At 46.8% G+C, this 27,076-nt stretch overlaps 1 protein-coding gene across 1 annotated transcript; it reads right to left on the bottom strand.

Annotated features, from left to right (window-relative positions):
- Nucleotides 1-1,587: 1,587 nt before the first annotated feature.
- METRNL (meteorin like, glial cell differentiation regulator) lies at nt 1,588-26,072 on the bottom strand. The gene is made up of 4 exons (XM_035561843.2): nt 25,738-26,072; nt 19,470-19,858; nt 3,291-3,350; nt 1,588-2,541 (listed from the first exon to the last, which is right to left on the bottom strand). Exons 1-4 carry the CDS (start codon nt 25,848-25,850, stop codon nt 2,225-2,227), a joined length of 879 nt encoding a protein of 292 aa, XP_035417736.1. The 5' UTR covers nt 25,851-26,072; the 3' UTR covers nt 1,588-2,224.
- Nucleotides 26,073-27,076: the final 1,004 nt, after the last annotated feature.

Here is a 27,076-nt window from a genome sequence, read left to right on the forward strand (position 1 = left end):
GGGTATTTACTAAAAAAATCTACCACTTAAATTGCCATAAAAAAATCAAACTGCAGCCAAAGCTGAAGCTCCAGTGGGCAAAGCCTCCCTGACTGTATTTTACTAGCACGGTCCTCTCACAAATACTGGCTGAACATTTAATTTGGCCTCTTCCCCTCATTCCCACAGCCTCACATAGGAAGAGGAGAGTGGGCAGGTTGGAAACAATTCCAGGAACATGTTGTTCTCCCCTCCTCATCCTGCCAGCAGCCACTCTGCACTGGAAAATACTCATGAAACACAACAGGGAAGGAGAGGTTAGGTACAAGGCTTCCGAAATGCCCCCTTAGATGCACTTGGGATACCTCTCAGTGCTAAATCACAGAATCATTTTCAACGGTCTAAGACTTGGCTTAAGGTCCCTGGAAGTGGTGGTGAGCTCAACCAGGGAAGGATCCCACCCAGGGAAAGCAACCCCACAGCAGAGGGGCTGGGGCAGGCCGAAGACAATGAAGGAGTCATTTCTCTGTCCACCAGCCCTGACCCATCTCTCTTAAAACTCCAAGTAGGCTGGAGGTACCTTGAGCCATACAGACCTGGTGCTGGTGTTTGCTGGCAGGGCAGCAGAGACAGGTGCTGAACGGCAGCAGCAGACTCCTGAGGTCTCCTAGGATCTTCTCAGCATGACCAAAAGAAACTCCCCTTGCTCTGTAAGCCCACAAAATAAGTCTGGCTGGGAGAAGTCCCCAGACATAGCCTCAGATGGATTTCTGTTCCACTTCAGGCAGGCAATAGTGTACCAATATTTTGGTACAGCCTTTTATTTTAACCACGGGTAAGTCTCATAGGACATCCCTGTCCCATCCATCTTAGAACGTTCTGCTTCCACTTGAGAAGACCAGCCTCCAAGTCACTCCAGACCTCCTCCCTGAGCCTCAGAAGCAATAACCACATAGAGGAGATTTAGGAGATTTGAGGGAGAATGCAAAAAGACTCACTAAGAGGAATTCTTTACGTAAAGAAGCTGATGGCCTAAAATAAAAGTCAGAGCAGTAGAAAGTGCTGAAGAAGCAGCACAGGCAAGAGGTTAAAAATCCTTGGGAAGGTACTACTAAAATGATATATTGCAGGTTACAGAGAATTATGGGACTGAATAGGGAGGGGAGAGCTCCTGTAGCTCCCATGGGGCTCTGCCTACACGAGTGACCCTGATGAGAGCACTCATTTTTCACGAGGTGGCCTGGCCCTGGGACCCGCAGGCAGGCACAGGCACCCACCCCACACCCAGCTACCAGCCAGGGTGATCAAAGGCTTTGAGCTAAAGACGAAGGGGCAGCCTGTTCCTTGGAGCCATTCCCAAAATAACCCCATAGGCATCAGAGAGAAGAACACTTAGAGCCCTGCCTGGCCACGTGTCTAAAAATCTCCAAAAATAGCTCCTGCTTCCCCTTTGAAAAACTGCGGTTCCCAATGCCTCACAGGAACTCTGCTTCTGCTCAGAGAAGCCACAAAATAAGCAAGCAGCCCAGAAATTGATCCATGAGCACATCTGGTGCAGCTGAGATTGGCCTTACGGAGAAGGAAAAGACAGATTTCCAACAGCATGTGTCAAATCCAGGGACCTTTATTTCTCTGGAATGGAAAGAATTTGCCAGCCTGGACGAAAAATTGCAGGCGGCGATTGTACATTCTTTCAAATAAAAAAAGAACACACACACAAGAGTTTGGCTCCATAAATTTCTGTCGTAAGAAACAACTGTGAATTGTACACCAAGCTTTTTACAAAGCATCAATGTTAGGATGGTTTATCGTGCTCTATCACATTCTCAGCCATTTATACAGAATACGCCATACCAAATGCTACATCAGCTTAAGACATTTTTAAAAATTAGTATTAAAAAGATACAAAGGCATGTTGGCTTTCATTTCGGTTTTTTATTAAGACACGGGAGTTTTCTTGGTTTGTTTTCCTACGGAAGTCACTAAAAAAATATAATAACTTAATTCATAAGGACAAGATTGGTTAAAAATCCAGCCTTGCTTGCTTGGCAGCCTTCTGAGCTCGTACCTCTGTTGCTTCCATTAGTCTAACAGCACCGCAGGCTGCAGATGTGTCCTGCAGGGTCTCAGCCTGAATCCAGATCTGGCCATGCTCTCAGTTACCGTTTTTATTCAGAGTGTTCACCACGGCCAGGAAATATTCCTGGCCAAACGCTAAAAGCGATCTTCAGCCAAACAGGGGATTTCAATCTGGGCCAATTTCACATGGATTTAGCCCTTTGTCTTTCGCCTCTTTGTACATCCTTTGGAAGTCTTTAAATCGAGGGGCACAGCCTAACCTGGCTTCCCCAAAGTGCATGCGTCCCGTGAAGAGGAAGTCTCCATCTCCTGGTCTCACCCCACACTCCAGCAGGGTCTTTATTTGTCCTCGCCAGTTCCCACTCTCCCCTGTGAGCTGAAAGACTTTGCTCTTCTGCCTGTACAGTTTGTTGACGCCGACGTGAATTATTGATTCTTGCTCTTCTGCCTCGTTCGTTACATCTCGAATGGAGCCTCTGATCACTGGGAACATAAAAAGGACGTGAGGAAGGGTTTCCCAAAGCCCCCTCTGGAAGGACAGGGTCCAAACTCAGCCCCCTGTAACCAGGTAGCTCAAGGGGAAGTGATTTCACTACAGCAGCCCTGGTTTTGGTCCCTTGTTATTTTTAGAACTGAGTTTATATTAGTAACCTCCAGCACATATTTGTGTTTGTTACAGTTTATATTCGTAACCTGCCCAGAAAGGGTACCCACGTATTAAATTTAAACACAAAAATAATTGCATCAGAAAAATAGCATCAAACCCAGCAAAGAGTCATAACAACAAGATACATGCTTAGGGCTCTCAGACAACGTACTTTCTGTTCTGTAGCCATCACAGATACCAGCTAGTATTAATTTCCCCTTTTAAAAGGGAAGCACAGAAAATTATTGAAACTTTTGGTCTTTCGTCAGCAGCCCATTTTAGGGCAGCAAGTAGATGTACCCAAGAAGTCTTTGAACTTCTACTTCCACCGTGGTTGCAGGGTCATTCTCTGTCCACCCCGGGGAAGTGCCAGCTTTTTTAGGTTCTTCACACCAAGTGCCAACTTTTTTAGGTTCTTCACACCATGTCCTCCTCCCTCTCCCATGCACACAGCCCCTTAGGACAGCATTTAGTGCTGGTGGGAGTTGTCAGGCACGAGTAGGTTTCTGTTGCTGTTTGTGGAGGTTTGGTGACAGATGCCACCATCAAGAGGGACAGCAAAGGGAGGGGGAAAGCAACAACTCACCAAAATCACTAGTGCAGACAGCCAAGAGGACTTCTGTATCACTGCACGGTCGGCAGGGAGCTGGAGAGAAAGGGGCAGAGTTAGCACAGGACCAGAAGAGAGGCAATAAATAGCCGGTTTTAAATCAACCAGAATCTCATTGGGGGGAGCAAGTAGTCCAAAGACCTGACAGGCATCAATGCTACAAGAAATGCTGGCTAACCCTAGCCCCATGAGATTTTTGTAATTAAGCTGGAATATGGATCTCTTTAATGCTCCTGCTGGGATATATTATCTAGCAAACACCCCACACGCTCACTGCTCTTATGCAAAATGTTTTGATACTGGGTGCATTTGCAGAGTGATCTGCTGTAAATTCAAAGCTCTTGAAAACGCTTTGAAGGTCATGTGCCTTTTACAGGCTGATGGCAAAGCTTCTTTTTTACAATTTCTATCAAGCGTTGTTGGGCTATTTCACGAGCCACTTACTCTATCACCACATCAAAGATCCAGGAGGTTACAGAGAGGGGGAGGCAAAGAGAGGAGAAAAAAAAGTGCATGTGTTGGAGGGCGTCAAGGCAAAGCGGAAACTCAAGCCTGTATCTGGTAGAGCTCAAGCAGTACAAAGACCATTTCCTGTACTGCTGGAAACATTTGGATATCTGCACTAATCTAATCAATGCAAGAATGTGGCTCCTCTTTGTACTCAGCCAGCTATTTCTGAGGAGAAGGTACTGTAGTTGCAGTACAGATGTTTCTATAATACCCCATTGAGTTCAGGAATTTGCTTACTATCAGGGTCTGCCCTGCCTAGGGATGCTAATTAAGTCTGTCCACTGGAGGCTCAGGGATCAGAGCCCACGTCTTTCACTTGATGTCATCTCAAAGCCTCGCTTGCACATCAGTCAGAAAAATGAAAACCCATCGAGCTGTTCTGCCTGGATTAGCACAGCCAAAGGCGAAGCTCTGGAGCTACAGCTCATGTCATCACACTGTCCATGATCAAACCCGAAGCTGAAGTCACCCCCCTCCTCCCCACCCCCCTAAAAAAAAAATGCAGATTTTGAACCTCAACATCTGAAAACACTTAGTTACCAGATTCCCAAATTGTCACACCCTTCCTCTCACCCCTGCCTGCTTTCTGGAGAAGTTTATCCATTGCACTACGAAGTACTTTTAAGCTAGCCTAAACAACGCGGAGCCGGTGCCTCTGATGCTCAGCCATCAGCCCTCCTCTGTTAGTCAGCACAAGCCAGTCTTTAACGTAAGACAGGGCAAACCTCTTATTTTTTCCAAGGTCCCAGAAAGGCGGTGATCCAGAAAGAAGGATTATTGAACCAAATCCACCAGATTTGCTCCAGTCAGATGATTAATACACAGTGTAACACACTGTTTAATAGGATTAAAGAGGATGTAAAATGCAGATTTCTGGGCAGAGATATTTGAAGGAATAATTCAAAAAGGTTAAAAAGCTCTAAGAGAAGAGACTAGGAATAGGCAAAATACTTTTACTAAAGCATCTGGATCTTCCGGGCATTTTTATTTAGTCGAGTCTGAATGCCTCCACGGCCTTTAGAAACAAGTCACCCTTTACTGTCCTTCTTTCCCCCACAGCCCTACATATCATTTCATCTCTTTCTTGGAAAAGTTTGGAAAATGTTTAATATCCAGAAAAAAGCAGAAGCAGCCAAAGCCTGGACATAATTGAGTACTACAATAAAGTCAGTCTAAAGATATTTTAATTTTTAGACTCAAGAGATTTTGATTAGTGGCTAGACCAAACATCCAAGTTTCATCTAACAGAGAAAATTGTAAGTCACATAACATCCTACCGCAGAGTCATTTCACTCATGGCACCTACCAAACCCATCCAGGGCCAACTCCCATCTTCCCCAGTCTCCCTCTGCCCCAACCAGGACCTGGGTCAGATCCCCCAAATGGAGGTGACCTGCAAACCTGTGGGAATCCTACAGCATTTTCACACCGAGAGAAGTTCTGAAACAAAGCACAACTGATGGACATCCACAAAATCCACAGTTGGATTTTTGATGCCAGATTCCAGACATTTTGCTCTGCAAAGATCTAATAATAAAAAGGCATCCCAGCTTTTTTAAGTCTGAGTGAAAACAGTCTTGGTTTAGACCAGACATCTCTGTAGTTCGTCCAACCCCATCAGAAAATTGAAAAAACAAAATGACTAAGCCATTTTTGTTCTCAGAAGGAGTGCAACACAAGCAACTGCATTAAAGATGAAAAAGAAAATACTTTAAGTGGTTCCTTCAATTTAAATAGACTGACATTGTAATATATCAAATGAACAAGCACACACATATACACGGAACCAAATCATTTTAATTGTGGACTCTAGGCAAAATCCTGCATCCTTTTTAAATGCAAGAGGAAATTAAAAGTGCTCAGTATTGCTCACACTAGATCATTACTTAAAACCTACTTCAGATCCATGCTGACTCACAGCAGTTTGGTGGCATGCAAGCTCATTTAACAACCATTTACCACCACCCATCGCTGCAATACCAGACATATGAAGAACAGAAATCCTCTTCTGTGGAACAGCTCCCACATCTGCATTCACAGAGTATCAAATACATCATGCAAGTAGCAAAAAATAGGTATGCAAGCACAGATGGAAAGCGAGTTGTGAAGGATTACTGCCGAGGTAAATGGACCATTAAAAAGCAAATAACATTCACCCGCTACAACCAAAGCTTCATTCCTATACAGTCTCACAAAAGAAACAAAGTCCTAAGAAGGAGGGAATGCCTATGCTTTCTTTTGAATTACAGCCATAAAGGAATCCGTGTGTTTATGCCGCAGTTTAGTTATTTGGGGTGCACTTCGGGACTAATTCACTCCAGATTGGGTGGCAGGTGTTTTTCTCCATCAGCAGATCAAAACGGCATGCACACTTTCAAGCTAAAAGAGGAAGCATTCTTATTTATATGAAAACTAAAAATAAAAAAAGAAATCACACATGCACAGAGGGCGAAGATGTTCATTTTCTAAGGAAACAGGCTCAGTTGCTAAACAAGAGACTGTGTTTGCTGGATGACCGACTCCCTGGGGACGTCTCGAGGGCTGCCCAGGTTCTCGTGTCCAAAAGCAAGTCTCCAAACTTGCAGCAGCAACAACAACATCAACATCAGCTGCCCTAATTCCTTTAAACTCGATAAGCCAAAGAGTCTTAATTCATACAGCAGCAGGGGAAGGAGGAAAAAAAAAGAGAAAAGCAACATTTTATTGAAGCCCCCTAAAGTCCAGATGCCTATAACTCAACCACACCGCTTGTGGCATAAAGCCTGCATTGTGCACGTCGGCTGCTGACTCTCCTGGGAATGCCTTTGATGGATTTTGACAGTATCCTGACCTGAAGTAACCTGAGGCAGCCCTCTCCCTCCACCCCGCCGTCCAGCGCCTCCAAAAGCCTCTCTATTCACCTCCCCGCAGAGGGAGATGTAATTACATCATTCCTCACAAGCCAGCAGTCATGTCCCAGCTGCTTTGAGCGATTTGCCCTCTGAACCTGATGTTACCGAGGAGGACGTGGCGATGCTAACAATAGACTGCACTTGTTGGCCAACAGCACTGTCGAACACGGTGCTGGTCCTCTCCGCAGGGAGGCAGAAATGCTCAGGAAGAGAGGGGGATGTGCACTGAGGAGGTGCCCTGAGCTCCAGAAGGCCCCCAACCCAGTCAGTGCCAAACAGTTGAGCTGTCTAGGGACAATCTCCTGCTATGGTTGGGGATGGATTTAAGGGCACATTTAGTGCTGCAAGGTAGCACGAGTCTCCCCACCACCTCGTGAGCTGCGGGTAGGTGTTGGCGTCCTCTCAGGGCACACACATGCATCTCCAGCCCTTCCTCCCTTGGTTTGGGGCACTTGCGTGCAAACCCTCTATGCTGTGAAAGCGTAAGATGGGGTTATCTGAAGGGCCATCGTTGTGGTTTAGGACAACAGCCCCCTGCAGGACACATTCAAAGTGGTCTGTGCGGGCCCTGGCTGTAGATATCACAGCACCCACAAGAACAGGCCTGGTCTTCCTTCCAGCAAGTGTCGTATCCTTTGTTTCAACAGCCCCCCAAGGCTCTGACCGACCTTACCTTACTTCAAAACCAGCTTCTAACCAACAAATAATAAAACTCAGTCTGTCTTGCATATTCTCAGCATGCTCCCCAACCCCACAGCTATCAAAAAGCCTGAACAACTGGGCTGCAGGCCCTCACGCACCGTCCCAAACCTCCGTTTACTGAGCTCACACAGCCTTCCCCATCCGCACCACGGCTCCGGGTAGCTGAATAACATCACCGCCCTGACAGCGCGCACAGGAAGAGAGACACCCTTTAAGCAGAAGTGAAAACATTTAACACAAAGTAATTGCAGAAAACCACTTTACCGAGGAATACCCTCTGGTTTTATTAAGCAGCCTGTACACGCGTGCGGTGCGGTAGAGGTGCAGATCATGGGGGAGGGAAGCACACGGCCGGTTTCTCTGTGCTCCCACTTTCCTTGGCGTACGTCACCCACGCATTCGTATTTCTGAATAACCCTTTGAAGAGCAATCAGACATTTTTAAGTACCTAAAGCTACGGGGGAGATCCAAACAGGGTTGGAGCATTTTCTGTCAGCCCTAGGTGTGAATTGATGATTAAAACAGGCGGCTCTTCTTCTTGGTGCCAGGCTCAGCAGAAGACATTCAAAGGGGCCTTGTCACAGGCCAGACTGATTTACCCCACGCCAGCCGGTGCTGCAGGACCTCAAACAGCCCCAGTGTGGGGCACAATAGACCTCGGTCTCCAGGATGAAAGCTCTCAGTCTGACATCAGCACTGGTTCGTATGGAACAAAAAAACACCCACCCACACCCTTTAAATTCTCGCTGGCAGCTCTGTAATTACAACCATACTGGAAAAGGGCATCGTAGGATGAGTCTCCTTCCTGGAAAGACAAGAGTGCAGGCTTCCGGGAGCACATTATAAAAATACAGATGCGGTTTCTCCAATGATGGTGCATTTCTCAGTCATTTTTCTGAGTCCTTAGCAGAAATGACTACGGTGCAACTGATCACGGGCTCAGTGATTTAGCTTGGGCACAAGGATTTAAGGGCAAACATCGTATGAGCACAAAAAAAAAAAAATCTTCCCCTGATCCTGCTTTCACAAATTAATAAGCTGAATAAATCCTTTTAATTCTTACCTAGGCTTCCTTTTTGAAGGGGCATCACTTCTGCCATGAAATCAGCCTCTCACAGCTCATATCTGAAACTAAAATACCTGCTACTTTTCAGCAGAGGTAGACAAGAATTTGACAACTCTTTGGTTTACCAGGCTCTGACTAATCATCTCCTTTCTAAATATACCTTCAACTTTCCTCACCCCCTCAGAAAGCCCTTCCTGAGTAAGCCAAAATAACACTGAGCCTCAAAACACTCACTACCCCCACACTGAAACACCACCTAGAACTATATCAATACATCTGTAGCTCAATACATATTAAATTTAAAATGAAGATATTAGCCAGGAGCTCAAGCCAACAGAGCACACCTGCTTTTAACAAAATACCTGCAGCCACACAGATGGGGAAAATGTGGCCGGACGACACAGAGCATCTCCCCAGCTGGGCTGGAAGTTACTGACACCCAGTCACAACACACAGAGGAGCTCTCTCATCACTCCTTTGTTTTACAGGGCTTTCCTGTCTTTGGACGGATAGGATTACATGGCTTTCTGCAAGCACTGCACTTTTCCTAGCATGTCAGTAGGAAAACACCAAACCAGGGAGCAAATCTGACAGTTGGACCCACGCTGTTCCCAGCCCCTTGGCTCGATGATACTTTGCACACAGGGTCCAGAGGAATTGTACTTCTAAGACCAGTAGAAAGTCAATGCTATGGATCAGGTACTGAGGCAGCTTAGTGCTCCTCTGAAGGCAGGATTCATCCCTGCATTTGCTGGGAAGTTAACCTGAGCCCCTGTACTGAGCAGAAAAGGAAGCTCAGAACAACAGTCATGAGCACAGATAAAAAACTCGAAGTCTCCCTTCTTCTACAGCCACAACTCAGCCACTGTTTGGTACAGGACAAGACAGTGATTTAACAGCTGGGCCAAAACAAGGATGCTGCTGCACTGCAGATTTTCTCCTGACTTCTTTACCTGAAGCAAGGATATTGGGGATTTTACATTTTTGGAAAAGAAAGCAACTACTCTACTAGCTCCTTGTCCCAGCTCTTTTCTAACATTCAGTCCAACTTGCACGTATATACAAGTTTCCAGAAGTAACTTGTAAAATAGAGACCATGACCGAGTACTATTTAAACCTGCAAATAAGTTTAATGAAATGCAGACTTTCGCATGCTGTGCCATGGATTGTGCCAAGAGAATTGAGTTAATACCACTTCCTTCCTGCATAGAAAGAATAAAAAAAGTATACTGTAAACCTCACCATTAGAGATGTGATGACCTTTGCATTCTGAGAAACGTTAAGACAAGAGGCCATAAACCAGAAATTTATCTTTTCACAGAAATGTCTTCCAAGAGGGTATTAAAATCCTAAGCACCAAAGAAGACTATTTATGTAAACAGTTTGAGGAAGAGATTTGGTACTAGGCAAGCTCCTTTTGCTACAGCTTTCAAAATGAAACTTGGCTCAGCAGCTACAGAGCACGTAAGGGTCCTCTGGGGCTGCAGAGTCAATGCCTTTCTGCTGTTCCAAGATGCAGCACCCATTCTAACAAATGAGCTGAAAGGTCAGCTAGAAACACAAACAGCCATTTGTTTTTTGTTGTTGTTAAAAAAAAAAAAAAAAGGAACAAAAAAATCACAAAGCAGTTTTTATTCAAGCATCATCAGACACCATTAAACTTGACCTCCAGGCACAAGTTGCATCAACCCAGGAGAAATTCTGCAAAGTGTTATACCTTCGAGACGCTTCCTGCTGCCCCACCTCCTGTAGACTGCTTATTGCATGTCCCAAACACCTTCTCCCCGCCCTGCCTCCCCTCCTGCTGTATGTGACCATTGCTCGCCCTCCATTGCTGCCTCCCCCCTTGTCCCCAGGGCAGTGATGGGCTCAGGGCTCGACGCTGCTGCAGCAAACCTCGTGACAGAGCCCCGCTGGGGCAGGCAGTGATGCCACAGTAGCAAGGCCAGCGCCAGGCTCCTGCACTTACCCCTTGCATCACCAGTCCTATAAAAACCCTCAGTTACAGTCAGGCCTGAAACGTATCCCATCCAAATAGCCCTACTGAGCAAACCAGATTTTCAGTTGAATTTCCACTGTTCAAAGTGCACCAGAGAAGAGAGCCCAGCAAACAAGAAGCTTCTCTGCAATTACGCTCACACACGTTCCTGGGCAAGCAGTATTTGTAATCATCTGCCATTTCTTTGCTTTCTCTCTCTTCCTGCAATTAAAGAGGAAAACATACAGCAAGAAACTGCTAAGAATTTCTCCTGGTGCTTGTGCACAAGACGCCAATATAAAACCAATACTAAAAAAAAAGTTGATTTGTTTATCCCAGAGGAGATGCCTCTCTCCCTCCTCAAACCTAGCGCTGCTGCCCCAGCAGGGACAGAGGACTGGAGGCGCTGGACAGACGGGGACAGCTGGGGCATGGGGAGCCAGCGGTGCCTCTGGGTGCCCAAGGGAAGGCTCCGGACTCCCCCTGCCCTGCAGGGGAGGAAGGGCTGGGCAGGACCTGGCTCCCCACCAGCACACGCAGCTGCAGCATCACACCTCCGCGCTGCCCCTGTGCTGCCCAGCAAATATTTCTCCTGACTCAAACCCAGCAGAGATTTATGGCTTGGCTCATCCACTCCTGAAATTCCCTCTGAAAATATGTTTTTCTTCTAAAGAAAATGTCATTCCGTGGCCTTGTAAAAGCACGCTCTAATGAGATCTAGGAAAACATAAAGCTATGAAGAAAGTTTTGATGTCTTGTTTGGTTTTGCCTCTGACAGACAGCTAGCAAAACACTCAGCCAAGATGGCATGCGACGCTTGCAGGGCAGAAGATGGAAAAGTAAGTGGTTTTCACTCCTGTGGCCCAGGGAAGCTGTGTGGCCAGGCACATGGCATAGTTCAGGTGCCAGGGCCCCTGCCCAGGAGAGGCTGGAGCAGCACCTACAGCCCGGCAGGAGCCCCTCCCGACCTCCCCTCCTCTTCGGACCATTAATGCCTCCCATGGAGCAGGGGAATAGAATTAGTAACAAGTGCCTGGTTAAACTTAAACCCTGAGAGCGGAGTAATGACAGATCAAAGATGAAGTGATTCTTAAAAAAAGAAAAAAAAAAAAGCACTTTTGCAAAGCACTTTTGCACTCACATCCACACAGGCCCTTCTTCCTGTTTCTAGAAATCAAATTCTTTTTGGTATGTGGGAGAGCTCTGAAGGAACAAGGCCAGTTTTCATTTTAAAACCACATTTATTTGATCAGCCTGTTCTTGAATAGGACTGTGCACAGGCTAAGTCTCATGCAGGCAACATCACTGTTCAGTTAACCCTAAAAGTTTCTTCAGGTTTTTCATTGGTAACAGGAAAAGCTTTAAGACAGATACGCTTTTTTTTTTTTTTTTAACCTTAACAGCATACATTTCTACATCATCATTGACCTGTCCTACAAAGGCTAGGACTTCTTCCTTTCCTTTTTTTGCCTTACATTTCTTCACTTCCACTTAGACCTAGACTATGGTGGTGTAAAGCTAGCAACTGCTCTGCTGGGGCAGAGCCCATCCTGCACAAACAGAAACAATCCTGGGGATGGGTTAAGGCATCAGGAAGCTAAGCCAGGCTCCGTGTGCACAGCCCAGCACTAAACCTCACTGCGAGGCTGCCGGCAGCACAGCGTTGATGCAGAAGGCACGCGGGCAACTGCTCTTCTGCCCAGGTAGCACAAACCCACTGCAGAGCCCATGCCTACTGCAGGAGTCAGTGCCCAGACCCCATACAGGAGTTGGGGTGGTGTAGGATACCCGAGGGGGCAGAAAGCCCACAGAACCATGTATACAAAAAATAATAATCGTTTTTCATATTTGAATCATCAGCAGAAATTAATGCCGGATCAGAGCTGTGTGTCATATGGCTGTGGCTTTTTTGACCCAGTATTAAGCCTCCCAAGGTCAGATTTAGAAAATCACAGCTTTAGATCCAGGGTAGCTGCCAAGTATTCGTGCAATATTACGGTGTATATTTTCTGACTTCTGCGACAGATTAGAGCTAAAGAGATTTTCTGCCCTGCAAATCAAGCCCCTAACATAGGCACATTTTGACCCAAGTTCCTTACTCCTCCTGGAAGGGGGGAGATGAGGGGGTGAGGAATGCAGCCCCCCCATCCCCTCTATAACTACAGCCTCAGGAATTAGCAAACTAAACACTTTTGCCGAGCAAGCACAGACCGTTATTAAAGACTGCCAAGCAACTCCGCTGGATTGCAAATCTGTTTGTGGGGACTATCTCCTGCAGTACATAAAGGTCAGAGCAAAGCGCAGCCCCAGCTGCCCGGACAATTCACCTGACTGCTTATTGGTTTTGACTGCCCACTGAGTTGGGAAATAAGCTAACGGCATTCGTGGCCAGTCTAGCAAAAATAAGCTATTTTCTTACATGCTCTCCCCTGCAGCTGTGTATTTATCATTGCAGCTCCATTGTCACCTCGTCTGCCCACTGCAGAATGAGCTACTGTCCTGGCAACATCAAAGGACACGCGGGGCAACAGGAGACTGCTGTCAAACTCATTTGCTTGGGGAAAGGAGAGACTAAATTAGGGCACTGCTCCATTTTATTTATTTTTTATTTTTTCTGTTGAAGACTTCTCGCTTCAATATTTTTGATCTTATTGAGGCTCAGATGCCCAAAATTGTCTCCCTTGCTCAATTTAAGACAATGTCAGTAGGGCATTTCTGCTACCCATGCATCAGAACTGCGCTTTGAAATCGTTTCGCACAGGAAGAAGCCCCAAAAGCCTTTGCTCTTTAACTCTCCTCCCAGTCAGTCACTCACTGTGAATCTGGCCCCTTTAGGTACATGAATAATTAGAGCAGGTTTCTAGCTCCTCAAATTTAATCCCATTCCAGACTTTGTTACACAACAGCCACAGTGTGATCTATTCAGATGTGGACCCATGACACCCAGTTAAGCAACATCCCCTTGAAAATTAGTTTCTTAAAAAATGCTTTTTCAAAAATCCGATTTTCTCTTCCATTAGGAGTTACTTTGTTTTTGGTGGTATCATCTCTTACCATGCGAAAAGACATGATAGTTGCTAAAGAAAACCTGCCTGCAAAGAGGATAAGCACACAAAGAAGTATTCAGAAAATAACATATCTTAAAATGGGAGTGTCAAAAGGGTCCCTTGCAAGCCAATAAATGAAGCTGGTGTATTCGGGGCAATGGCATTATAGGCTGCTTCCTGGTGGGTTGCTGCTGACCTCTTAGGAAAAATAAATAAAAAAATAAAAAAGCATAGAAGACAGCAGCAAACTTTCAGCTGTACCAGAAAGCGTCCCATGTGTGCATGCCACCCAACACTAGCTCAGCCTTAAACAGCAGATCCCACCACGCTGCTTTGCTGCTCGTTATGCATTTCACAAGCGAATCCTGGTGGGAGGAGTGCTGTTTAAATTCTGTTAAGTGCAAGTCAAACCACACCATGCTCAGATTTTTATTTTTTTATTTTTTTCCATAACACAACTTATCCCCAAGAGGTGTGAGTTTTATGTAGTGCAGAAAACTGGGGGTGTGAAAAAAAGAGGTCAAGAAAACAAATTTTCAGAAGTCATGGGGACTACTGGAATGCTTTTGCCCCAAGCACACCACGGTGCTCCCAGCCCTGCCATGTAGCTCTGTGCCAGCACCTCGGATGGTCACAGTGACTCAAGAGTACCTGTGCTAAGCATAAAGGTTGCGGGGACTTTCAGTTTAAGTGTTCCAAGTGTCTTTTTCCATCACTTCTGCTGCTAGTGCCAGTGATGAGCACACCAGGGGCCAAACCGCGATTTCCATGCCGCACGCACCTTGGCAGAGAGCAGGCATGCCAGCCACAGCTTCCTGTTAATTAGCCTCCCGTATGAAAAGCAAAACTGCTTCGACTTTAGCAAGAAGTGAAAAACACAGCAGTGCATCTGCTGCTTCAAATTACAAAGCTTAGCAGCACATTCAGCCCGCAAGAAGTAAAAGGAATTGGACATTTGGGAGCAACCACAAGAATGGGTGAGATTAGGAGCCTCCGAGCTGTGATGGCAACAGCTCTGGGAGAACACACCGAGATAAGGCAGATTGGTGCCCCACCTCTGCCAAGCCCAAACTGTAGGAAAGGAAGGATCAGAAGTTAAGAAGGGTGCTTCAGAAAGCTATCTGTTAGGAGAAACACTGGCATAGCCCAAATATTTATGAGCTTTCTTAATTTCCAATCTGTTTTCTCAGGCCAGTGAATTAACAGCATACAGGAAATAGCTGAATACTGTTCTTAATTAGTTAACTGGATTTATCCAGTTTTGTGGTGTTTTTCAGCTACCCACTCGAGCACTGTACCTCCTGTCTATTAATGTTCTCAGCCAGGTGCCCAGCATTAATAAAGAAAACATACAAAACAGTTACGAGAACCTGCACTAAGTGCGTAGATGCCATCAAGATAAAGGGATATTTTTTGTTAAAGTTTGACTTCTTTACTACACAAAAGTGGGTGGGTAACGAAATTGCTTTCCATTTACCTCCTGAGCTCCAACAATCAAATTACAGACATCCCTGGGAGCGTACAATGGGAAAAGCAAACTGTGCTTGCACAAAGCTGCATCCAGAGCTTGAACACAGACTTCAGGTAACAAAATAAAGGTCTTTGAGTCCTCCACAATGCTTTGTCAAACCTGCAGATCCTCATTTCAGATTATTTGAGCAGAAGCTGAAGAACTGAAAATGAAAATGACTCTCTAGGGACCTTCACACTTTTCACAGGAATTTAACCCAAGCAGCCCCGGTGCAAGGCAGACCCAGACCAGGCACGCATGTGCTCCGCCACAGCCGAGTTCTGGTGGGTCATGACCCTCAGAAAACTGCTAGAAACTACAGGGATGAAGACCTCTTTTGGCAAGACCTACATCTCCTTGCCAGTATAAGAGAGACACGGGGTATTTTATTCCAGCCCAAGCAACAAAGATTAGAATCAACAGAACTCAACAACCTAAACAAGTTCTGCAGCTTCTCAGATGGCCTCAGGCCAAAATGTCACCCTGCCTCAGTTCTTCACTTGGGCAAACACGAGGCTCCAGAGCCTACTGAAAGCATAATCTGGAGTTAATGGACCATCAGCATGCATGGGAATTATACAGGCATCCAATCCAAAGCCTAATCTGAAATCAGAAGCATTTTCAGTCACCTATCTCTGGGTATCAAGGGGAGAACATACCCACCAAGGCACCTGAATTGTCAAGGTGACCCTCCTGTGGGAGCACTTGGTTACAGAAAACCAGCTCTGTAGCATCCTTGCCTTTGCTGCTGTTCCCAGGGTAAGAAACTGCAAACTCCCTGCACCATGAATGCATTATTTCACTGGCTACCACCGTACTAAAAACTATCCTGTACCAAACTTCAGCAATCCAGATTAGGACATACTGGTGCACAGAGTATTTTCTACGGCTAGGGAAACCTTAAGAGAATGTGACGAGGCAAACTCAGAGCCAGCAAAAGGGGTAAACCCCCCCAGATTTGGAAAATTGTAAGGGTGTGCTGTGTCATTCAACCTTCCCGAGAAAAGGGAAAGGCCTGTTCAGAACCTGTGTGTGTTTTCTACTAAATTATTTGCTAGGCTCTGATTAAGTGGGAAAGAATGACTGTCAACTAATAAAACTTGAGGTTTTCTAATTAAACCACAGGCACCCTGCCAAGCATTGCTGATTTGTTGATGCACCCTGCAATGTCAGGGCTACGAGGACACAACAGGTCATTAAAGTATTAAACAGATGACTTACACTCTTTAATCAGAGCTGGGGATGCCAGGTTAGGAAGAGAGAGTAAACTCAGGGGCAGAGTACAATAATTATCACCAGGAAACAAACACACCGTTTGAGGAAAGTCGAGAGAAATCGTTGGTGATTGCTGGAGCAGTTATTGCTCAAGGAAAGGGCTGGAGCACCCCACACCTGGGGCTTTTACAGCAGAGCCCAGATGACAACGTGCCCTTCATGCCCTCAGCTCTTCGCTAACCGAGGCCAGGAAGCGTGCGAGCTTCCTCCGCCCCGCTCTGCAGCAGCATCTTCACACCCACCTCCCGCACCACCAAGCCACCACAGACGGGTGGTCGGGCTCAATCCGCCACCAAAGTGCCTCAAGCCACTTGTGTGACCAAGTATGAAGTATTCTTGGATGGAAACACTGAGCCTCAAATCCAGTTTTCAGCTCCTTTAAGGTCAGCACTTGCCTCTGGCTCGAGCCTCCCCTCCGATGAAGAGGCCACCGGTGATTTCAGTCAGTCACTCGTAAACTTCCTCTCCAAACGAAAGGCTTGGCAAAGGGCATTTATTCAGAGGTTTCACAGAAAAACTAGAAGCAGCTACAGAAGAAAGGAGGTCCATGAACTGCAGAGAGCCCCAAATATATTGCTCCATAGAAGCCTCACAAGGCAGCTATTTGGCAGTTTCCCCAGACATATAGATATTTATAGGAGAATAAAAGTGCTCATCTGACTGAGTAGTGGAAAGAGTCATGTATGGCATTTTCATCATGTTTTCACCCCCCGCCGCCACTCCCCAGAGTCCGGGGATCCAAAAAAAGGGAAGAGAAATAATTTAAAATACAATAGAGATCCCTAGTTTGCCCTGAAGGCTCTGCTGATGAACTATTAAAAAGCTTCTTCTGTCCAAACAAGACACTTGGAGCGTGAAGCAGATAGCCTACCACATTGTTTTATAAGACAGCACTGAAATTCAATCAGTGTCTGTTACAGCTGAAAATACAGCAGTCACAGAAAAAGTGATTTAATATGCCTATCAAAGAGGAAGGCTGTAATTGGATTCAGTCCTCACTTTGCCTTCTGAAAGTCTCTGAAGAAAGCTCCCATCAGCTTCAGAAATCGCCATGATTTTATGTGGAATGAGGAGCACTCAGTTCTAAAAACACTGCAGTTTGTGCCAAGCGGGGATAGTGAGCATGCCAGCAGCGAGTCCTCTTGATTTTAGCAAAACTCAAGAGAAACCGTATCTATGTGCAAATTAAAAACAGCAGTAATGAGCATTACTTCTCACATATTTTTACCTATATGCAAAAGAAATTTCAACTTTTCTTTGAAAAAAAGTGTCTAGGACTTTCCTTGGTAAGTTTAAGCGACTTGCTTATGGCTAGCCTGCCCATGTCTCCATCCTTACAGCCAAAGAAAGAAGCACTGAATCTGGGAACATTCTCCAAATAACTGATTAAACAATGTATTTAATGTTTTCTGCAATGGAATTTTACTACATAGCTAGCATTCTGCACAGTATATTCATCTTTGCAGAAATGATCTTGCTGGGAAAACAGCTCTGCAGTTTTGCAGTTGCAGACACCCAACCTCTTTTGCAGCACTCGTACAACGTAGAGGCAGGGAAGTCTGTTTTAAATGCACAAACCTCGATGCTGCCCTGCAAGTTGCACACAGGGCAGGAGCAAAGAGGGCAACTTAAATATTTGAATATTTGTGTTTATGTTTTTTTGGTTTTAATGGCAAACACGCCATCTATCAGTTACTGGGGTTACTGCATTAGCCCTCAGCCAACTACTGTCTTGCTAAGTTACGAACCGTCTATCAGGGTCAAACTAAGATCTGTGTAAAACAAAGCCACATCTGAACCAGTGTGCCAACATCCAAATGCTAGCAGAGTGGCAAGTATGCACAAATATACAGCCATATAAATGCAGGGTCCTGTTGTGGAAGGGAGCGAGGGGAGGAGGGAGAATGGGACTCGAGCTCTGCAATCATTTATCCCAAAAAAGGATGAGAGATGCGCTGCCTAGAAATACAGCTGCAGTCTAATTAGCCACACCACTGTGTATCAAGTAGCATCTCAGCCAAAGCATGGGGCTTCCATGCCGCCGAAACTCGGCAGCCTACATACTGCTTTTGGGGCTGATTTTAGGCTGAGTTTTACCCTGGGCCAAGACATTGCAAGTGTGCATTGCTGTGGGGCTGCCTTCACTCCACACCACTTCAAAAAGAGAAATCTGGCTGCCACCACAGCTCCCCACTGAGGACACCCAAACCTTGATGCCTTCCTAGTCCTTTGGGACAAACTGTCCTCAGCCTGTTGGTCCTCCAGCTGTACTGGAAATCTCCCCTCCTAGGTTTCAGGGTAAAAGTTAGGGGCAATTCTGCACGGAGGAGAAGCAGGGATCAGATACTGCCTATCTGAAAAGAATTTCCCATTCCCCCTGCCATCCGCCACAAATGCTAGTTACTCTTCTTTTTCAAACTGCCTAATTGATTAGCATAATTAGGTTACACCTAGAGCTTTTGTTCTCAAATAATATTTAGCTCATTATTTAGTATCAGACTTTTCAGGCCTGTAAACTCTTTCAATTTTTCCACACCCCCTTCCTACAAACTTTCCTGGTGTAACACTGCAGAACTTGCTCTACAGAATGGGTGAGAGAGAAGACACCGTGTTAAAGCATCACACAGTAATGCTCCAGAGAGTGTACCAGCCAGAGCTGAGGAAGGAACACACCATTTTCCTTGTTTAAAAAAAAAAAAAAAAAAAAAAGGCAATAATTAGGTTTGCAAGCAGCAGTAGTTGCAGAGGAAAAAAAAATCATGGAAAAGGAGTTCCTCCTTGTTTAAATGTTTGTTATTCAAAACATGCAGTGGGGTCTTAAAAACTGAGTAAAATAGTGGTTAGAAAACTGTTACAGCAAGGCTCGGAAGCCCAGTTCACACTGGAGTTCACTGCAGGGTAAAGCCAGTTCCTGTGATTCACCCCATGCCTGTAAGGGGAGAACCGTTCACAATGTAGCCCTTAACAAATCATTTGGAATTCAGCCTATGCTACCAGCTTCCAAAAAACAACAGCAAGGAAAAAAAAAATCAATTCTTCCGCAATAGCCTGTTTATAAAACATGTCCTTAAAAGCACATGAAATTCAGACCCAACCACTTTCCCACTCACTCACTCCACCATCTGTTATGCATTCAATACAGTACGTGAAAATATGACCATTATCCCAGAACTCACCAGAAACCGTGTGCAAATCAGATGCAATCCCCTTGTTCATCAATTCGTACTGGAAGCCTGTAATCTTCCTGCTAATGTCCTGCTGAGGAGTGGCCTCAACAAACAGGCCCCCCTGATCATAGCCAAAGCAGTACACTTTACTGGGGCTGCGTTCTCCATCTCGGACCAAGAGTTTCAGTTCTCCAGTTTTTTCCAAATAAATATTTGCTCCTGCAGAGTCCTTGAAGGGCTTTATGCAAACAGTCAAATGTTTGTACGAGGCAGGTGAAGTATTGGGTCGCAGGTTGACTATGAGTGCTCCCGTGGGATACATCCACTCTATTGACCCTTCAGAACAGCGGAGGTAGACCTGTTCAACATCCTTCTTGTGAGACTCGTGAGTTAAGCCACTGAGGGAAGAAAGAAAGAGAAAGTTAGGCAAATGACGGAGCCAGTAAAGTGACTGTCATAACCTCAAACCTTCAAAGAGCCACATCAACAAACCCAGGAAATCTGCAGCAGGGTTGAGTATTAGCCCAGCCAGCAGCCGTCAGAAGCATTCATCTCTTGCAAGGCTGCAAGCTTAATGTTATGGGACAACTTAAAATCATCTCCCAAAAGAAAAAGTCAAACCACTAGTAATTGACTTCAGAATTAAATAGGATATAAGCACATGATCAAACGCAATTAAATTACTAGAGCCTCAGTTACTGCCCATCAGCTGAGCTGTGACAAATGACTTGGCTCATGCTAACTAAAACACGTACACTTCAGCTCCCTTCCTGGTGGCTTAAACCAGCACGGTCTCAGCTTCACAGATCAGACTCCACCTTTCTCCAAGTACTTTGTTCCCCTTCCAAGTCTATATTCCCAATGGATCTGAAACTGGGAGGGATGCCAAGCTTACCCTGTGAACTGGAGCAAAGGGATGCTCTGGGTGCTACTGGTACACCCCCCAGCTGGGCAGCCCCAGTCTCCAAACTGGGAGGCTGGGAGGGGTGAGAAGACACTGACTTATGCTCCTTTTTTTTCTGTATGTGTGCCATGCTCCTCTTCTCCCCAGTATGAAGTTTAAACTTAGCCCAGCAGATCTACATGGTGGGCTACGAGCAGACACACAGCTCTGGGTGCTTAGCAAAGAAAGCGAGCACGTGGCCAGTTACGAGTGCTGGGACACCAGGCTACTGCTGCTCCTGAGTCCTTACCCAGCACCAGGACAAAAAATTAACACCCCAGCAGCCATTTTAAGTGCCAATGATCACAGAGATGGGACAGGAGAGCAACACAAGGATCTATTAGAGCCAGCTATTAGAGAGGAGGACAGCCCACCAGGGCAGGGTGAGGGAAAACTGGCCTTTGATTGCCTATGGCTAAACTGAGGACAGCTCTGAACAACTTCTGCTGCATGTCACTGCTGCTGGGCCAACCCTACAGGTTCTCTACCCAGAGTGACTTAAAGCACTAATATTCAGTACTCAAAGGGAGGCTCCATTACTTGGGGGCCTACAAGAAAGTTTCAAATGGACTTTTTGTCAGAGTGTGTCAACAAGACAAGGGGCAATGGTTTTAAACTGAAAAAGGGTAGATTTAGGTTAGACATCAGGAAGAATTTTGTTGCTATGAAAGTGATGAAGTACCAGGTTGCTCAGAAGCTGTGGTTGCCCCATCCCTGGCAGTGCCCAAGGCCAGGCTGGATGGGCCTTGGGCAGCCTGGGTTGCTGGGAGGTGTCCCTGCCCATGTCAGGGGCTTGAAATTAGATGGGTTTTAAGGTCCCTTCCAACCCAATCTACTCTATGATAGTGCTGTAGACACTTCAGTTAAAAGAGAAAGTTGTGGGAAGCCTGGTTTATTGGTGAAGGTTTTGGGGCCATTACTCAAAAATCAGGGCCTTCAGTTCCAGTCCCTGAGCTGTCACAAACCTAGAATGTGAGCATAAGCAAATCATTTCACCACCAAGCCTCTTTTTCCTCCTACACTTTGCATACCCAGTTTCCAAATATAAACATCTATTCTGTGCCCATAGAGCACCACCCAACGTGAGACCCTTCAACGCAGTTCCTTGGTCTGCTTTGCAGTACTCTGGAGAAGCTTCAGAATGCTCCCATTTACAGGCAGATGAAACACGACAGGAGAAAAACGTAAAAAGGATTAAGTGACTTGTCTAAGGGTACACAGGAAATCCGTGGCAAAGACAGAATGTATTTTAGCATAGTTCAAGCAATGACATCAAGCTCTGGTTTCTCAACAGAAACCTCCAACTACGTAGTTCCCCACCCCAAAGAGATATTCAGGTGCTGAACAGGGTTTAAATTCAAGTCAGCATTTAGAAAGTAACAAGAAGCCATGTGTAAAATAAGGGGGGAAAAAAACCACACACACAAGCCAACATATGGTTTGCATTTACTGTTGATGTGACTCATTATTGTGAGTGTCAGTGTGACCCACTTGATAGAGGTTACATGAGGAAGCTCAGGAAAAAAAGTCATATTTAATAATAATAGTGCCTGCAAACATGTGCTTTTGAATAATCTTGAAAGCCACATCAAGCACACAGATGAGGAGAAATGAGGGACGAGTTTTTGACCTCTAGTCTCTTGCCCTCAAATTCAGTAGTACTTGACATGTTCAGGAAACTTAACTTTCAATGGGATATTTCAAGTTGACTGTAAATCCACATCTGGTCCACAAAGTCAGTTTTCACTGCAGCATGAGCACAATGCCACTCAACAGAAAACACAGAAGTCTGTTCACTCACAAGCAGCAAATAAGTAAAGTGAAATAGCGTAAAGCTTATCCTGCAGCAAAGGGGCAAAAAAACAACCCTCACGCATCACTTGTTCCTACTCCAGACATCAAAACAAGCTGCATAGGTTTTGCAGACCTTCTACTGGGAACTTCCACTCCGAAGCCTTAGTGCTTAAACAGAAGGAAGATACCAGGGGCAAAACTCTGAACTAATGTAGTGAAACTGCTGTAGGAAGTGATCCTACCAAGAGTGAGGCAGTGAATTTCTGCCAGAGAAAAAAGCCTCAATATTAATTTTGTTCAAACAGTCATGCTGTTCAAACAGCAACAAAAAAAACAGGGTGGACTCTGAAATTATCTTCTGAAAGCCAATTATATCCCACAGGCAAGAGTGATGCCATTAGACAGATGCATCAAGCACAAGTACCTGTACGCATTAAGCCTTATAATAAAGGATGACTCAAAAGTTAAGCAGATTTCAAAATACATGCTGGCGTTACTTAATAGCAACCACCATCATCCAGTAAAACCTGTCACTTTGCTTTCTGTCAAAATGACTTGTCACCACACAGAGCTTGTTTAATGTCATATTTAGGTGTCGGTAGCCAGCCATAAGACACAGCACGTCCACATAATAATGGAGGACCAGAAGCCTTTTTTCTTCCCCCCAAGTTTGTTTGAGTTTTGTTTTTGTTTTCACTTATATAGCAAGGAGATAGGGCAGCAGTCTCATGGTTACAGCGATGGATGAACCATCCATCACCTCCTTCAGACCTGTGCAGTTTATTGGGACTTAAATCTACAAATACTACTTCCTCATACCGATCCATGAGAACATCCTGAATCACTACGTTTGTCTCTTCACTCTTTTCTCTTTCTGGTTTCAGCCCTGCCCTTGTGTCTGCCTTGGAAGATCTATTGGTGCAGTAAGCTGCGACACTGCAACTTGCAACAGGTGTTATTCAGAGGAACAAAAAAGATGACACAGGGAGGGAATACTTGCACCATCTAGTTTAGCCATTTATTTATTCCATTTTAGATGCTCTGAAGAATCCTCGAAGTACCCATGTCCTCCCAGTATCCCTCAGCAAACACAGGGAAGGAACTTTAGATCCTAATTTGGGGGATCTAATTAAGGATGACAATCTAGAGGATCATCAAGACTTCCCCAGAGAATCCACTGGAGCAAAGGGCAAGACCGATGGATTCAGCCACATCAGAGCAGAATTCTTGCTCTTCCAGACTATATCAAAAAGGCCAGACTAGCATATTCCTATGTCATCGGGGCAGTTTTGCCCACAGCATGGTGAAGTCACTGCAACACGAAAACCTGAAGTTGCAGTGAGAGTAATAACCAGACGCACACCACAGTGAAGTTTCTGCTTGCTTTTGGACAACGCTCTCCTGCAAGTTCTCTACCAAGCTATTTATTAAGATGCTTCTATGGCCTACTGAGTGTACTTAAATTGCAGGTGTCGCGTTGTGCATTGCATCAGACTCCCCTGGAAGCATGAGGGATATGGATAGGAATCCTAGCAACGCTCTTCATAGTACTCAGGGATATTAGCTGGTCGACTTCTCCACAAGCTAATGTGGAAAAAAAAAGTCACATCCAACATATTCTACTTCTAAGAGCATTGCTTTTAATGCAGACATGTATGTAAAGGTGAGAAAACACCTTCAGGTTTACTGTAGGAGATGACTAGACTCTCAATTCTGCCTGCACAATACAACCTAGAACTTTTCTATGGGAAGAAAGGTTTGATTTTGGCATTCAAGTTCATGTTTTTTTTTTCAAACAGTTAAGGTAAAAAATATCACATGACTTCAAAACATTATATTCCACATAATAAAAATCCTTTCTGACCCAAGTAGCTATTAGTATCCACACTGAAATACTTAATTAGACAGTATTTATTGGTACATCAAAGTACCTTTCTTTCCTTCTTAACTGCTAGTCCTGCAGGACAAAGCAGATGCTATTTAACACCCTTAGGACTGCCAGCACTTCTGAAGACACCTGTTTGCTACCAGTGAGGCCAGAGCCAGCCTGGTTTACACCTCCCAAGACCCCTGTCCACCTGGGTGCCTGGACTGTGGCCATCAGTGGAAGCACCCAGCTGAACCAGACAAGCAGTGCGTGCAGGGAGGCAGCTCTTCCTCCTCCGTACATCGTCATGGAGCTGTCATCGTAGGTCCTGCTTGGCTCAACAGAGCAACAACAGGCAAGTGAGTCCAAGCTTGCATCACCCGTTCGCCCCGAACTCAGTAACAGGAAATGATATTTCACTCTTTTTTTTTTTTTTTCCAAGCATCACCCCCTTAGCTGATACACAAGGCTTTACTTATTCCAGCCCTGCTCAAGTGACATGGATGGTCACTGCTCGCTCTGCAAAAACAGTACAAAAATAAGAAGCAGCCAGGACAGGAATAGAAGGGTTTGTCACTTTTTTTTTTTTTTAATGGTGCAGTAACCATGCAGTTACCATGTGGTAAGGTCCAGGTACCTACATGCAGCTAGAGGGCTTAGGGGTGAAAGGAGGAACAGCTTTTGGGTGGGGGGGAAGGAAAAGGGGTTGGAAAAGTGAAATAATACAATTAGGAGTTTGCCAGAGAACGAATATGTTTGGTCCATATCAAATGGACTCACCTTCAAGTGGATTCACTGGGATTAACTACACTTCAATGGTCAAGAGACAAAAAAAAAAGTTCAGAAAAAGTAAATAGCAGGCATCAGAGTGTTTCAGACAGTAACAGCTAGGAAACTGTTCCACTGCGAGTCAGTCCAGCTGCTTCCCCACTCTGCACTCTCCCTGCTCCAACATACCTTACCAACACAAGCTGGCCAAGCCTTTATTTTAAGGAAACTGAGGTTTAAGCAGAACATCGGAGTCAACATTTTGGACTCCCCGAGCACTCATCTCCGAGCCGACGGAACGCCTGATCCCCCAACACCCGCTGAAAACTCCCAACAGCCCAGGAGGTCCCAGACCCAACCACAGACGCTAAACTTATTACGAGCAATTAAAGGCGAGATAATTCGCCAGATAAACACTCGAGGAGTGGAGAGGTTTCACCAAGCACCGCCAGCAGCCGGCAGGACGCACCGGGAGCGGGGCGGTGACACCGGGGGGCATCGGGGGACAGCGGAGGGGATCCGGGGGGGCGCCCCGCAGGTGCACCGGGTCCCGGGGGGAGCCGCACCGGGGCTGCCCCTTTCTCCCGGGGTTGCTCCGAAGTGAAGCCGCGGCAGAAAGCGGAGCGGCCGGATCCTGCCCGAGGAAGATGGGCGCGGGGAGAAACTTCTCCTCGGCGGGCACGGCACCGCCCTCCTCCTCCTCCTCCTCCTCCTCCTTCTTCTCCTCTTCTTCCTCCTCCTCCTCCTCGCCGCTGAGGCAGAGGGGGTCCAGCCCCCTCCGTCCCTGCAGCCCCCGCTGGCCGCCCACTCCCCCGAGCCCCCTTTTGTTTTCGGCTTCCCTCCCGGGAGAAGAAGGGGAGGACCCGGTTTTCTCCCCTCAGAGCCCGGCGGGGGTCTCTCCTCACCTCCCCTTCCAGTTGCACAGGTCGCTGGAGTACTGCGCCTCGGCACCGCCGCCCAGCAGCAGCCGCAGCCCCAGGAGCAGCGGCAGGAGCCCGGCGGCCGGGGCGCCCCGCATGGTGCCCCCCGGCCCGGTGCGATCGCGGAGCTTCGGGCGCAGCCCCCAGGGGCTCTGCCTACATGGCGGGGCGAGCGCAGCAGGGCGCAGCGGCTACCCCATACCCGGCTCCGCGCCGCTCCGCTCCGCCTCGGCTCTGAAGTTTGCCCCGGCTCGCTGCGGGCTCCCAGCTGAGGGGCGGGAGAGGCCCGGCCTCCCCGAGCCGGCTCCTCCTCCTCCTCCTCCTCCTCCTCCTCCTCCTCCTCCTCCCTCCTTCCCCCGTCACTTGCTGCTCGAGCAAAACGCGGCGCCGGATCGGGAACCGCATCTGCCCCGTGGGCACGGCTCGGCTCGGCTCGGATCCGGGTGTGCTGCCCGGCAGAGGGAGGCCGCTGCCTCCCTAGGCCTCCCCGGGTCTCCCCGAGCCTCCCCGGGCTGTGCTGTGCCAGGTCCCCCGTAGCAGGTGCCGGGCTCTCCTCCTGCCCTGCCCGGGCCAGGGCTGTGGGGCTGTGGGGCTGTGGGGAAAGGCGATGCCCGTAGGGCCCGGTGGCTTCGAGGATCCCCTTGGGCCTGCACAGCCCCCGGGGTGCCCCTTGCCCATGGGTGCTAGCAGGGACACACAGAGGGGGGACACAGCACTAGGATGGGTTGTCCAGAGGGGTTGTGGAGTCTTCCTCTCTGGAGAGTGTCCACAGAGGTTGTGGAGTCTCCTTCCTTGGAGATATTCAAAAGCCACCTAGATGCCATGTTGCACAATGTGCTCTAAGTGATCCTGCTTGGCAGGGTGGTTGGACTGGATCATCTTCAAGGCCCCTTCCAGCCTGGCCCGTTCTGGGACAGATGTGGCACCGCACTGCTGTGGGGGGCTCGGCCCGCAGCGGGATCCCCACCAGGCCATGTTCCCTCAGTGGGTCCTGTCTGATAATTTTGCTGGAAGCTTCCTGTGTCTCCATTTAACAGGAAGCACTCAGGGCTCAATCGTATGTGTAAACTCTCCAATGAGCACTCTGCTTACCCCCTTGCCTGGTTTAATATCCCTGTTTTATCCATAGTTGACCTTGGATATTTAAACTTTATGGCAGAGGCCCTTCCGCAAGAAACCAGAGGTAAAGAAACGCCTTCCAGGATGTGTGAGGTCTGCAGGGGGGGAATCGGCCCCAAAACCAAACACCCCAGGCCAAGATAAACAGGGAAAAAAAAAAAAAAAGTAGATGTGGAGATGAGGGGGAAGATCCCAGTGCACACAG

Source organism: Cygnus atratus, chromosome 18 (genome assembly GCF_013377495.2).
Source record: "Cygnus atratus isolate AKBS03 ecotype Queensland, Australia chromosome 18, CAtr_DNAZoo_HiC_assembly, whole genome shotgun sequence".
Lineage (NCBI taxonomy): Eukaryota > Metazoa > Chordata > Aves > Anseriformes > Anatidae > Cygnus > Cygnus atratus.